We start from the raw sequence: 16,283 nt of genomic DNA, 5'->3' as shown, positions 1-16,283 counted from the left end.
AGGCCATGGCTGCTGTGCAGCATATGCTGCCTAGACACCTCCATTTTTTTTTCGGTGGGTCTCGTAAATTTTTTATTTGTTTGGTGTGTTCCAGGTCTATTTACTATATCAGGAGTAGGGACTTTGCAAAGTATGTATTAAAATATTTAACCATAAGTAATTTCTAGGAACAATTTTTTTTATAGGGCCCCCAAAGTCGTTCATTATGGGGCTACTTAAAAACTTATTATGGCCCTTTGGAGTGTCAGGCGACACTGAATCTACAATTGTAAAAAAACAATGTTATTATAATTTAAACAATTTACTATTATAAACCATCTAGTATTCAAATAATGTTCTAGTATTTTTAAAAACAAATCTAGTAAGTACATTGTACAAAAAGTAAATATTTGTAGTATGTATAAAACAACGTTAGAGAAGATAAGTATAAGTATAAGTACCTTACACAAAAACAATGTAAATTAAGGAAAGTTCTTACCTACTTACATATTCGTAAGTTAGCTAGAGATTTGTGGACCACTCCTTTTTTGATACAAATCAAAATTATTATGACTCTTTAATATTTAATGTTGTTTTTTAGTAATTTGTTTCATACGCTGACATGGGGCTTTTATTGCCAGTTGATCTTTTTTTTTGTGACATTTTTAAAATTGTATCAAATTTCAATTTATTATTATATAAAACAAAATATACGGTCTAACTGGCAGTAGCATATAGACCGTATACTTAAGGCCTTTAGGCAGTAGTTACAAAATTAAATTATTCCTGAAAATTATGACGGGCGCGGCCCAGATAAGGACAAACATAATTTCAGTTTAACATGGAGGCAGGTGGGGGAAATCATATTCGATGTCACGACGATCGTAGGCAGTAGCACATTATTTATTATCTCGTACTCGAGATAACATATTATATTCATATTCTTTAAATTATATTATACATACAATATGTAACACACTACTAATAACAAATTGATCATAGATGGCAAATGTTTTATGCAACCGGTGACCTGTAGTATGTATTTTACTATTATAGGTACCTATATAAAAAAAAATCAAAAATTTTCCTTCCATTAATCGTACATGAAATTTTATAATAATATAATAATACTCATTAAAAGTTATTACGTTTTTGCATTTTTACGTACAAAATGTTGCCAAGCATGTTTTTTTGTACAATTGTGTGTGCAGCGATCGCCGTCGCAAATGCGTCAAACATTTTAGTGTTTATGCCGATGCCGTTTAGAAGCCATTTTCGTGGATTTCAACCGTTGTTCGAAGAGCTGTCACGTAGAGGACACAATGTAACCGTAGTGACTTCTTACCCTGAAAATCGTCAGATTGCCAACTACACGGAAATAGGACCATTTATTTCCAAAGGACATGGTTTGTTAACCGTTATAATAATAAAAGCATGTCATATAATATAATATAAGAAAGATATATCAAAATAGACCCTGCAGACTCACGACTTGCATATAACTAATTTTTGGACTCCCTTGTACAACATATATTTGAATCCTAATTCGATATAAAATAGTTACATGTCTAGAATAAATATTCTATTTTTTCCTGATTATTCATAATAGGTAAGTATTGGCATTTTCCCTTATTTTACCTTATTTTTATAACACGAAGGGAGAACATTAAAAAAAAAAAATACCTATTAATACCTTTAATGCTACCTGTATAATATAAACCTACCAGGTGATACATTTAACGTGAGACACTCATTATTTTTGATTTACAGTACTAACGTTTTTAAAAATATTTCTCTTACATAATTTTAAATTTAAGTCGTTAAAAACAATATTTGTAGACAAAATAGGTACGTTTCATCTGAAAAATACTCAGAATAATATTCTTCTTTGGCATGTGAAATTAAAAATGGATGTTGCCATTCAAAAGAGTAACAAGGTTAAACAATTATAACAATAAAAAAACCAGTTCCGCTCCACTGTACCTATAGTAGTTGTCAAGTATGACATTATTCATTATAAAGGATATCTTATATTTGAATTCAATTATAAATCATCGCACAGGTAGCAGGTAGATATGAAAAAACGATTCTGAAAGATTTTCGAAAGATGTTACCTATGTCCATTTATAAATAATCAGATTTGATCATTTAAAAAAACAATTTATACAAATTGAAAATACCTTATAGCTATAAACAGCGTAAATTTCCATTAAACTTTGTTTTTGTTACAGGAATCGTAAGGAATCTTCTATTTTTTAATATTAGCTATGAAAAGAAAATTTTGTGGATTTTAAATTTTTAGAATATTGAAGGCAGTATTAATACTTAGTATTATTAGGTATACGATATTAATAATACATTAGATTGTTAAATGAAAACTATGAAGATCAAATTTGAATAATTACTTGAAAAATTGTTTATAATAACTCCATAGTACAATATATATTAGACTGACTAGTTATTAGCATACCTTTCAAAAAATTGAAATGACGCCTCTGCGATAATACTATGTATAACTGATTTGTTTTAGAAAGAAATGTTTTGGAAATGATGGGCAAGAACTTTGTGGCATCGGCTCTGTGGGTATGGACAGTTGGCGTAACATTTACGAAAGTCTTGGCTCATAAATCAATGGTAGATTTCCTCGAAATGAATTCCAACTCGTTCGATTTAGTTATAATAGAGTCGTGTTGTCAAGAATATACTGTGGCCTTAGGCCATAAATTCAACGCACCAGTTATTAATCTGGTCCCAGCCATACTCTGGAGCAGTATTAGCAAATGGATACACGTCCCTTCCACATTCTCGTACATACCAAATATTCTTTTGGAAACAACAAGTGATATGAGTTTCACGCAACGTTTAAAAAACACCATTACTGGAGTGTTGCAGCTGTATGTAGAAAATTATTTGTATTTACCTAAAATTAAGGAAGTAATGGATACACACTTCACATACAAAGGGTGGGAATCCAGGCCTTCACTTGAAGATATGTTGAATAATGTGTCCTTAACACTAGTCAACTCTCATCATGTGATCGGTGTTTCCAGACCATATCTCCCAGGTGTTATTGATATAGGTGGTATGCACATCAAAGAGTCCAAGTCCCTGTCTGGGGTATGTATGGCTTATTTAGTATACCTATTGTAGGTACTACATACTGTAGTATTCGATATCTACGTAAGTCCTAACTTTGTGGGCATATGGGAAAAGTCACATTTGTGGCATTATATGTGTAGGTTTGTAAATTTTTGATTAATTCAACTCTACATTTTATTGCCAACACATTTTAAATAATACTGAACTTTTATTTAAACGATCCATATGGAAGTGACAATATTATTAATTTAAATACTCCTAGATTTGTATTAATTTAATATTGTTAAATAATGATTAAACTAAAATTAAATTAAAAATAAATTATATAATATTAGGTAGGTACTATTACTAACTACATTTTATTTAGTATGTGAATTATCATATAGCAATCAACCTTATCTATATACAAATGTTTGTTTGTCTGTCGGTCTGTAATTAATAGACTCAACAACTATGGACTTTATTCAACAAAAAATATTTCGATACTTTTTTTGAGACTTCAAGGGTGTTTACTGTTTGTATAGCTTACTTTTTCAACCCATATAAGTAGCGAAAGGATAACTCTTCGACCATAAATTTTTAGCTCATAAAATTACTATAATATTATTTACATATTATTATTTTCATTTTTATTTGTAGGGTTGTCATTGGTTAAATACAAATATAGGTACTATGTTAATAATATAACCAGTAGAAATATTGTTTATTATTATTAAACATTTTTTTAAAAATGTATTTATAAAAAAATTAATTTGTCGTCTTCAACTATTGATAACCCTTAATCTACATATATACGTAATCGATTTTTTCCTGGCTGACTGATCAAGATACAGCTTAAATTATGGATGCCGGGGACTTGACATATTTTACAGTATACATAAAACAAGATTGTTCTAAGAGATGTCAGAAAGGTAGAAAATAGATATACCTTAGCATTCAATATATACCAGAGGCTGAACTGAAGTACACTAAAACCAAGACACACCAATATAACGCTATATTTAATATTTGTTCATTTTTTACTGTGTGAAGTCGGATTATACCCATCTAGTAGATAAAATAATAAAAACAAGAGAATAGCATATACCTGATATTTACTCGTATTATGATGTGATGTGATATTATTTTGTATACCTAAATAGTTGTTTTTGAATGTTTGAAGCTATTCGCTGATAAAATAAAAACAGTGTACATAATTATTCTGTACAGTCTAGCATCTAGGCTCCTATCAAAATAAAATATTTCATCTTCTTAAAAAAAACAATGTATACATAATGTGTTGTTTTATTTTTTTTTTTAGGATCTTCAAACTTTTGTAGATTCAGCAGAGCATGGAGTAGTTTATTTCAGTTTTGGTTCTGTGATTAACTTAAATCATTTACCAAAAGAAAAATTGAATATTTTTCTGGGCACTATTGAAAAATTAAAACAAAAAGTAATACTAAAATGGACACCAAATGCTAGTGTAAAGTTACCTCAAAATGTTATGACTGGTTCGTGGTTTCCTCAAAGTGATATTTTAGGTAAATATATGTCAGTACCTACGCTGCGACTTTGGAACGTATTTGAGGGGAGTGATCCGATCAATCTTTTTTTTGTTTGATTTACTTATATTAACTTTTCATTTATTGTTTATAATTTTGTAAACAATGGTCTTTTCCAACTTTAAATTCCCTGAATTATGTTCTAAAGATGCTCTTGCTCTACCAATATAAAATACCATTCATGATAACATGATTCATAATAACACTTTACACTTATGTATACTTTACAGCACATCCAAATGTCAGACTTTTCATAACTCACGGGGGTTCACATAGTTTAGAGGAAACCGTTTATCACGCAAAACCTGTAGTAGCTATACCATTTTTTGGTGATCAGCATTTAAACATGAAGTTTATAGAAAGTAAAGGCTATGGTAAACTAGTAGATTTTTTTAAAATTACGGAAGAATCATTTGGGAATGCCATCAATGAAGTATTATCGAATCCAAAGTAAGTACAATTAATTTATCATATATTGTACCACACTGCATATAAGTACCTACAACAAATTTGAATATTCTTGAATTAGGTTTAAAAAGAATGCGGAAATCCAGAGTTGTGTCTACAGGGATGAACCGATGAAACCTTTAGAACGAGCTGTGTACTGGGTCGAATACGTCATTCGGAATGGAGGAGCCGGACATCTTAAAGGTGACTCCGTGGGATTAAATGATATGCAGTATTTTTTGTTTGACATAGTATTTCTTTTACTAATACCAATTTTATGTATAATTTGGTTATCCTATTTATGTATTGCAAAAATTACATCTAAACTCTTTTAAAAGATTACACTGCAAATAATTATTTTGATTTTTTAACCTCAATCACTTAACTTAATGATATATCTTGCCACATTGACACAAGTCGTTGAAAAGGAAAGGATTCAATGAATTTCAAACAGACTGTAGTGGTAGAGACATTAGACGTAAATTGAAAAATACAAGTACTAAGCTTTGCTATAATAAAATTATAAAAATTAGCTAAATATATTATATTATTTATATCTAAAATATTGTCTTAAATATAATATGTAGATGAAACGTTTCAGCTCAATACAGCTCACAGCCAATGAAAATGTTTTTGTAGTTGATTAGACAAAAATCTTTGTCTTTGTGAAATTAAGTGCATTGTACATATTACATACTACATGTATAATACATTGTCATATGTTAGTTTACATGTTACATCTGCATAATGCGTTGCTCATGAATTGCGTCTCACACTTCTCTTTAAATAAAGGTATAGCACGAATTGCGTCCCACTTTGAACTATTCAATTTTTTTTTAGTGGTTTGTAATAGTATTTAAAATTTTATGAATACATTTTTATTTTTTATGTGAATACTTAGGATTACAACATTACCTAATATTTAAAAGTTAATAATATTAAATTTAATATTTCATATAAACATTTTAAATATTATACTTCGCATAGTCTTTTGTGATTAGTATATTCAATGCGAATGTCCTAATCAGTAGCAACTGTAGTCTGTAGTATAATATTATACTTTTATCTCAGTGTCAGTAATTATTTCATAAATTAAAATTGACTGTTACTTTTTATTAGAGTAGTAATAGTAATAGTCATACATACAATTATATATCTTATAAGATTTAAAGGATATTTTGTTATTGTGTGTTCAATTGAAAAAATACCTAATTAAATTGTAAATTAGAATACGTGTCAAAATCAATGACTAATAATTATAATAATTTGGGCGGTGGTAAACTCTCCTGATTTTTAAAACTTGTAAACTTTTCCGATGGTAAACTCTCCCGGTTCAATATTATGTTTACCCAAAGGAAATATGTAAACTCTTCCTGGTCAACTTTATGTTTACTTGAAGTAAATGATAAACTATCCTGAGTTGTTTTAAATGTTATTGTTACACTATGAATTGGCTTCACTTTGGAGATTGTGATTATCTTTTTAAATATTTATTATCAATTGTATTACCGTAAATACCGTTAACGTGTATTTGTAACCTGACGTCCGGTAGTGACGAGGACGTGCAGACAACATTACAGCAGATCATCCAGGACGATGACAATGAACTAGAACCTATGACGTCCGGTGATGGTAACGAGACAGCGTTGCCGCAGATTATCAAGGAAGTTCCGGACGGCGATTCCACTGCGTTACTTGAAGAAGTGAAGACTGAAGATGGATTCAGCCAAGGGACCTGAGATGAGGAATAGTTCCGGGAATCTGCAAGTAGGACGGTTGGACCAGGAAGTGAATTCATTTAAGATGCAAGTCACTCGCCGGCGATCGTGGTTTACCACCGCATGGAAGGGAGTCAAGCGGGCGGTTCTCCAGTGCTTAAGTGCTTTGGGTGTTGTCGCCGAGGCGCATAACTACATCCCCGAAAACAGAAATTACAACAGATTTATTTTATATTAGTTTAGTATTAGTTTATAATTATTTAATGATGTAAGGCCATGTTAAGGGCTAACATCCAAGCACTCATTAAAGATAACCTATATTATTACATTTTAAAGTACATAAAATTCGCATCTAAATATCCAATAAGTATAAATTAATAACAGCTACTATATCTAGGTATCAGCTGTCAGTTAATCATATTACATGCAATAAATAATAATAGGTACCTATTTAAATGATAATATCGATTTTCTTTTGGCAACAATTTGTTTAACCTATACTTACCTACCGTACACTAATAGTAAGATTAAACTAATATAATAATAACTGTATCTCACGAACAAACAACCTTTGAATGAAAATTAGTTGTTGACGTTGTAATTAAATTGAACTATTCAAAATATAGGACAGTAGTTATTTCCTTTACTGAATAAATATAAAAATTGTTTTAAGAAAAAAGTGTGCAATGAAGAATGAAGATGTACAGTTACTCTGTTCAGCCACATCTAAATTGTATGTGCTTTATTATTTACATAATTCAGTATCTCTTACCATGCCACCTATTATGTCCTTGTGGCTTGTATGACAATATCTTGCTTGAAAATGAAAATATTGTAAATCCACTGGCACTCAGGCATAGATAATGTGCATACCTAAAAATTTGATAATATTTAAATTCACTCTAATATCAAAACTAACGACACACTATTCAAACTAGTGAACGAAAACGTTCTATGTCGTGAGTTGGTAAGACAGAGACAACAAACGCGTGGGTAGCATCCTCTTAAGAGTATGTATTTGAATATTTCCGTACATTAAATATATTATTAATAATATATCCATAAGAACCCAACTAACTATTATTGAAAATTTGAAATAACCCTTTCAATATTAGTTGATGTTTTATTAAATTATACTTATAATTAATATTGGTAGGTATAATAGGTTTAGAACTCTCTTTGGTAACTACTAATTTGTATGACAATTATCGAAATGCATGATGATCCGTTTTACATATTAGGTAATTGTATGGTTTATATTATGGTAAATCATTTTTATTTTAATAGTTTGACATCAAAATATGAAGTAAATCGTTAAGCGATTTATGATGGATACTTATATAGTTTTCAGTTGGTTGATGCTGTACACGAGTGGTCTACCGTTGGCTAGGTTTTGAAGTTCAAGTTATGAAGGCTTCCCGTAGACAGAAGGTAAGATAATATTGGTATAACCAGATCGATTTGCATATAGGCACATTAATTTTTGTTACCAACATCATACTGTGTTCTTTCCAGTTTCCACCTCCTATTACTATTTTTACCAAGTATAGTGATGCCTACTTCCAAATTATTGAACCTTGAGTTTTCGTAACAGGTTAACAATTCTACACACAAAATCACGTAACATATTTTAGTATCTAAACAAGGTGTATGCAATGTGTATGTGTATACCTACTAGCAACGTTATAAATTATTTTTACTTGATTCTCAATATTTGAAATTATATTGCACATGTAATTACCTACTTCAAGATTATAATTAAATATTTTGCATGGTTTTAATATGCCAACTACACAGTACACAGTACACGGTAAGAATCATAGTAAGCTTTAAGAATTGCACGATTACGATACTTGATTCTATATTATTAAAAACTATTTGTTTTTTCCAATTTAATAACTTTTAAATTTTAATACTCTATACCTATTTGATTTATTATATTATTAAATATTTTATTGTATTATCATACATTTACGCATTAACGCATTAGATTGCTAGAGTCTATTAGGTACCACAGTCCACAGCTGATGTATTTTGAAATAAAAAAGTATTTAAAATGTATTTATGTTTCTCTTGAGCAGCATGCGCCAGCCCATTCAGTATTAATTATAATTTAGGTTTATTATTTAGTGCGTAATACATATTATACTGTTAGTTTAAAAAACAGTAAAAAATAATATTTGATGCTATTTTCTAATGATACAATTTTAACTCTAAAGCTATTATTTAAGATTAATATTTTACTCTTATTAATGATGATCAGTAATAGGTGTAACTATATATATTGTATTATATAATAGTGTACCTACCTAGTTAATAACCATTATTCTAAAGTACCTCCACTTTAGAACCTAGGTTTCTTTAGCCTTTACTGCTCACTATCAATTGTTATGTCATGTCATCAATTAAGCATAATTAATATGAACTGAAAAAATTATGTAAAAAAACAGAAAGTTAAATTACAATGACAATAAACTTTTTTGATATGGTTAAAAGTTTATAGTAGGTATACTAGTTGATATGGTTATAAGTTTACTTGACACTAGGTATTGATACACAACAATTGCCAATCAGTTTTTTTATTTTACGTCGCTCACTGTTCACCAAACAAAAATAAAAATAAAATATATAAGTAATGTATAGTTATTTAATTTTTTCTTTAACTAAAAAATTAAAAATATGAATCCAAAACAATTTTTATAAATTTTATTTGTATGTTATATTAAACTTATACAATTATAATAGTTACAAATCTAATCTTCCAATCTGCTACATTTAATATAAATTATAACTATAACATTAATTCTGTTTGATAAAAGGTAAACATTTTTGAAACAAATAGCAGTTCGACATAAATTAGTCTGAATTATTCACACAGTTAAAATGAATAATTATAACTTTATCGTGTGGATTTTTAAATTCCTTACACTATTCACTGCTTCACAAAGTGCAAATATACTCGTTTTTGCACCAATGCCGTTTAAAAGTCACTTCAGAGGTTTTCAACCATTATTCAAAGAGCTCGCTAGTAGAGGGCATAATCTTACCGTAGTCAGCACGTTTCCACTGAAGACACCACAGCCTAACTACACAGACATTCCAATTTCAATAGATGAAAATATTTTAAAAGGTAATTAATTTATTAATAATAACAAATAGCATAAAACGTGTAAGATATATATATACCTACAAGGTGTAACAGAATGACCTAACAAATTAAATAACTTTTGTTTTAAACGATATGTTTTTATACATACTTTATGGACGCTTGAGCTACAAGTACAGAATAAACATTTTTATTTTTATTTTTTAATACTGATAACAATTTTTTTTTATTTTATATAAATGTTTGAAAAAATGAAAATAGCTAATTTCCAAATCTAATTTTTAGAATAACGTTGATAGTAAATGTTCATTTGAGTTAAATAGTTTGTTTTAAAAAAAAATTTTAAACATCAATATTTTTTTTTTCCGGTAAATTAATTCAAAACGTATTAACGTTTTTCAAAATATTCTTTTTGGGAATATTTAGACATCAAATAAACATTAAATTATTTACTATCCATATAATTTCCATACTTTTTTTTCATACCCTTAACTATAGTAGGTATACATTCTGCATTTTTCATTGGTCATTTGTCAGGTCTTTCTGTTACACTATGTTCATTAAAAATAGTTTTAATATAGGTGATATGAAGATATTATGGATAATCCTATATTAATATAGGATTATGCATTTTTTGTCATAGGTGTTGACCCGATGGAATTGGCCAGTCATGGATTTTTAACAGTTGTGCCTAGTTTGTGGAAAATGTCTACTTTTTTAGCTAAAAAAATCATTCCCAAACCAGAAATGCAAAATTTCATTCTATCCCAGGATTACGAATTCGATTTAGTTATGGTTTTCTCATTTTGCCAAGAATACTCAATCACATTAGGTCATAAGTACAAAGTACCAGTTATTAATTTAGGAGTTTCGACGTTGTGGCCTTCCAATAGTAAATGGATTGGTGAACCGTCCACATTTTCATACATACTTGATCAGCGAACTGGAGCAACAGATCAAATGTCTTTTATTGAACGGTTCAAAAACACTGTCATTGGAATTTATCAATTATTTTTGGAAGATTATTATTATTTACCTTTACAAAAAGATACTATGGAGAAATATTTTAAATATAAAGGTCATGAATCTAGGCCTCCCATTGAAGATATGTTAAGAAACGTGTCAGTGACATTACTCAATGCGCATTACAGTATCGGTGTAACAAGACCCTATCTGCCGGGTACAATCGAAATTGCAGGACTTCACGTAAACGAACCTAAGCCATTAATTGGAGTACGGACATTTTGGTATTATTACGATTATCACTAGGGCTAGAATTTATATTCTTTTGCATTTTTCTCCCTTGAGTCCATATTAATTGGTTGTCAGATATGCCACGATTTTAATTATTCTCGATTATATCGAACAACTTATTCTTTTTATAATTTGAACATAATGCATATAATTACATAATTAAATTTTCGAAAATCATAAGCATTTTAACTGGTATTTAGTTAATGGATGTTTATACTTATTAATTTATTTGTCAAATTGTCGTAAATTTACTATTTAATATTTTCTTAGTTAGACAACCGGCCGATAGGATAACCTATAAATTATTTTTATTTTTTATTAGTATGACAATTTTTTATCGCATATAAAATCTAGCCCTAATAATCACACATGTTCTTGTACACTGTACAGTATATTAGGTATCTAGTTAAAAATTTATTTTTTTCGCAGAAATTTTTGGAGTTCGTTGATTCTGCAGAGCATGGAGTAATATACTTTAGTTTTGGTACTATTGTGGATCCGTCTAAGTTACCAAATTCGACCATAGAAGTTTTTATAAACGTTTTAAAGAAACTGAAACAAAAAGTAATGTGGAAATGGGATTCAAAGAATCTGCCTACACAATTGCCCGATCACGTAATGGTTAGCGATTGGTTTCCACAACCCGATATTTTAGGTACCTATATCTATCTATTTAGTATTTATACCAAATCTAGACATTTAAAATCTAAAATTTAACGTACTAATATACCTATCCGTACCTATTGAATAGGTCATCCAAACGTTCGACTGTTCATCACACACGGAGGTGTACACAGTCTAGAGGAGGCTACCTACAACGCTTTGCCAATCGTTGGTATTCCTTTCTTTGGTGACCAACACATGAACATGAGGTTAGCTGAACGCAATGGCATCGGGAAAATGGTAGATCATATTGATTTGAATGAAAAATCAATGCTCTCTGCCATTGATGAAGTTCTCACAAACCCAAAGTAAATATAATTTAAATATACCTACGCTTACAATATTATATTTAAGTAGATAGGTTATAGGTACATACAATGCATATAGATATATAGATAATGATATGTATGATGTATTTAAGGTATAAAGAAAACTCGAGGATACGAAGTAAAATATTTAAAGACTCCCATCTTAGACCAATGGATCGAGCGGTTTATTGGATTGAATATGTTCTCCGTCACGGTGGAGCTAATCATCTTACGAGTAGTAGTGTTGTACTGAATTATAATCAATATTTCCTAGCAGACATTTGTCTCGTAATTATTAGCACAACTGCTATTAGTATGTTTTTAATAGCAATGCTGTTTAAATATACTATGAAAACTAAAGATTTCAATTCTTTAAAGAAAAAATAAATACAATTTGAATATTGGTAGGTATAAAATATACCATTATTGATTACAATTTACAATATTACATTAACGTGTAAACCCACAGTTTTATTGTTCTGGTACTTAACAATTTTGAATTTAATACTTACACGTTTAGTAAATATATAAGTAATATAGCTATAAATTACAATAAGACGCGCATAACAGTCAATATTATTATGCACCAAAAATCAAAATATTCAGGATTGTATCTATTTTATGATTTCTTGAAAGTTAGCAGTTCACGGGTTTCATATATTATTTATCATATATTATTATTAGGTATATAAGACCTTTAAAATATAACAATTTCATTTTTGTGATAATTAATTTTATTTATGACTGTTTTCAGTAAGAGGTAACTAATAAAATACCTAATTAACTCCATTAGGTTTTTTGATCAAAAATTTTATTTTATTGTACAACGTACGAAACAATTATTATTTTATATTTTATGAATTATCTATGTCAAATTAGTAAACCGTAAAATATGTATATTATGTCTATTATCTTTTGGTAAGAAATAGAATTATATGGAATACAATAACTGATAGTAAAAAGATATGTCACAAGCCCAACTCCAAATTTACGCTTAAAACGAAAAAAAACCATTTATAACTTTTGAATTACTTCATGTACAATTGTACAATGATGATTTTTTTAAATCTCTTCTATTGATATATAGAAAAAAATAAGCAACTAACAACATAAAGACATCAAGGCAACAATATTACTTATATTAAGTGCTCTGACGTTCAGATAACTTATAGGTACTTTGGTTATGTAACCAAATTTCACCTTTGTAATGTATTAAATTTACTACACATCTATACAGATATCCAAAAAAACATGTAAAGACGCAGAGTATAAGATAAGAGGGAATTGTGTACGAATAGAAAGATATTAGTATAGAAACACAAAAGAAGTATCAATATATATACGACAATACATATAATCATGTGTACATATCAATACGAATAAATCGATACATCATTAGTATATGACACTGACTAAAGATTTAAATATTATTGAAATAATAACATGACGATTCAAAGCTAATTAAAAAAATTGGGGCTAGATACTAAAAGATTCATTAGCGCTATATGCGAGATGAAGAACAAAGAATGGACCATCCACTGAAATCCAGTAAATGTCCAATCACCTGCAATAACAAGGGCCTCACAAAAGCAAACCAGTATGCCATGTATATGGCCCAGTACTGATCTTATGACAATTTGGATACCAAAGATTGAAACTACCAATGTAACGAAAGTTACCAATACATATTTTATGTTATTTAAATTTCGTTTTATTTTATTTTAAATTATTCCAACATCGTTTAACTCATATGTATATTCTAATATTATGCTGTTGCCCAACATAATAACAATAATAATTGTAATAATAATCTAATATAATTTTAGCAACTGTGTAGACACTAGAAACTCTCAACCGATAATGCACTTAAACACACGTGATACGTGTACATGCGTGAACAGTACCATATCCATTAAAACTAGTGTTCGCTCGTTCATTATATAATGCAATTTGTTAATCTAAGTACAGTGTACACTATGATAAGCCATCTGATATATTATGAGCAAATAAAATCGTTCATAGAAATAATTGGAAAATATAATATTTTGCACTATAGTAGAATACGTTGAATGTCGCGATCGTTTGTCAGCGCAGAACCCGTAGGTATAGCCACGTCAAAAATACTCCCAGTCGACATCGCTGACCCGATGATAATATTATATTATACTATTATAGTATTATACTAATATACTACACTAGTCGTAAACGACGTAAACTATTGGTTTACTTGTGATAAGCTTTTAATCACTTTAAAATCTGAAGGAAACACAATTAAAACCATAGACCTATTATACTATAAGCCATGAGGTCTAAATATGTGATAAAATTTGAATAATTGTGAAATATTATGTAAAAACATGTATTTATGACAAAATAGTTAAAACAATATGTTAAATCAAATACACCTAGCTCATTTATCAGAAACTTGTGAAACGAGTTTATCACTTGCAGTAATTAATTCATCGTGATTCGTGGAATACTGGTATAGTGAAATATATATATTTTGCATATAAATCCCAGCACTAGTTATTGCATATACGCCACCTCGAGAACAACGATTCTAGTTGTTTTCTAGTGCTGTTTTTATTGTTCAGTTTATCAGGGATTTTAGTTCAGGAATAGACATGATTAAAGCTTGAACGAACCAGTCCTGCTTTTTAAATTATAAATTGTACTTAGAATAATTCTGATTGAGCAATATTTTTGGACTTAAAAATATAAACTAAAATCGTATTTTCCAAACACTTGCAAAATGTTTGCGTTGATCTGAGTATTTTAGTTTCTTTAATATAGAATAATTTCACAGTTAAACTTTAAAATACTTTAAAATTGTACTGATTGACAATAGTCAATTCGGCGTTTGTACGAAGAGGCCGTTACAGTGCTACACTTATGAAAGCATAGTTGATGTAATGCTTTTAAAAACTGATGTCCTATTTTTTTTAAATTAAAATTAAATAAACTTTCTTTAAACATTTTATGACGTTTGCAATCAAGACCAAGAGACATGCCACACATGCTGCCAAATATTATCTTGACCGTGTTGGACAAATATTGTCGTATTGGGATCGCCGGGGAAGTGTTAACGATTATAAGACAATATAATATTTTTGACCCAAGTTCTCTGACACTCGGACTTATAAACTTTACAATATCATCTTACTTTATATAATAGCCATCTTGTTTCCACCCTTCGTACACCTAAACCAAGTTTATTAACACATCGTAAAGTATTAAATGGTCTTTCGACCATACAACTTGTAGCTGGTAAAAATAGAAAAATATTTCGCTATGTTCTAGTAAATCTATAATTTCCATGCTTTGACCGTCTTTTATTTACCATAAGGAGCCGTAATGATGTTGATAAACTTTTTTTTGCGTGTAAGTTAATTGCATTCGATCATTAGTTAAGCCTGACACACTTGCGGTACCGCTGCCTATCGTAAATTCAATTTGTTTTACCCAGAATACATTGACCGACCGTAATTTTAAATAATGAAATCCACGGACTAAAAAGTCAATTAATAAATCTATTTACCTACACGCATTTTCAGTAATCGCTTACCGTCGGCTATCGCCCATCAATCAAACGGGTAAAAGCTAATTTTGTATACACAACAACACAACACGTTACAACAAATTTGTCGTCTTCTGTTATCGTTATTCATTTTGAATCTTGTTAAATGAATGCGTAATCGTTTAATGAGTTAATTTTTGGATCTTTCATTCTTTTTTCATATTTTAAAAATGAAAGGACATTTTGAAAGTGATTCTTCAAAAAGAAAAACAAAAGAAAAAGAAAAAATGTATGTAAATAAGTATAGAGGATTAATGAGTACAGCCAGTACAGGGGCCTCAAAATGTCTTAATCCGGGCTTATCGAGCACTGTACATAGGTCAATACAAAGTACAAACCATAGACCTTATAATATAAAAGTATACCTAGAGAGTCTTAATTAAATTATTAAAGCTCTCTAGGTATATATCCTTACGTCTTACGTGGCGTCCAACGTAAATGCGTCCAAAGTGTCAAAAAACAAAACAGCTTGCATGCTGGTCAGAATAGAAATCGTGCACATCGGACGCATTTTTACGTTGGACGTCGCGTTAGTACAAGGTCTGTGATATTAACTAAGTTTATGATTACCTGTCAGCACTCAGAACA

General features: G+C 29.4%; 1 protein-coding gene and 1 long non-coding RNA gene across 2 annotated transcripts; one reads left to right on the top strand and one right to left on the bottom strand.

Annotated features, from left to right (window-relative positions):
* Positions 1-651: 651 nt before the first annotated feature.
* LOC111028479 lies at positions 652-12,653 on the top strand. The gene is made up of 11 exons (XM_022307134.1): positions 652-1,385; positions 2,510-3,096; positions 4,379-4,601; positions 4,853-5,072; positions 5,152-5,403; positions 6,622-6,772; positions 9,662-9,917; positions 10,537-11,126; positions 11,577-11,802; positions 11,899-12,118; positions 12,232-12,653. The coding sequence occupies exons 1-11, from the start codon at positions 1,151-1,153 to the stop codon at positions 12,503-12,505; spliced, it is 3,234 nt and encodes a 1,077-aa protein (XP_022162826.1). The 5' UTR covers positions 652-1,150; the 3' UTR covers positions 12,506-12,653.
* LOC111028485 lies at positions 6,224-9,600 on the bottom strand. Its single transcript, XR_002603906.1, has 3 exons — positions 9,097-9,600; positions 7,560-7,660; positions 6,224-6,979 (listed from the first exon to the last, which is right to left on the bottom strand). It is a non-coding gene; the product is annotated as an uncharacterized LOC111028485 (long non-coding RNA).
* Positions 12,654-16,283: the final 3,630 nt, after the last annotated feature.

The sequence above is a fragment of the Myzus persicae genome, unplaced genomic scaffold, assembly GCF_001856785.1.
Source record: "Myzus persicae strain clone G006 unplaced genomic scaffold, MPER_G0061.0, whole genome shotgun sequence".
NCBI classification, from domain to species: Eukaryota; Metazoa; Arthropoda; class Insecta; order Hemiptera; family Aphididae; genus Myzus; species Myzus persicae.
Note: the sequence above shows the minus strand (reverse complement) of the source record. Positions and strands in the feature narration are given on the sequence as shown.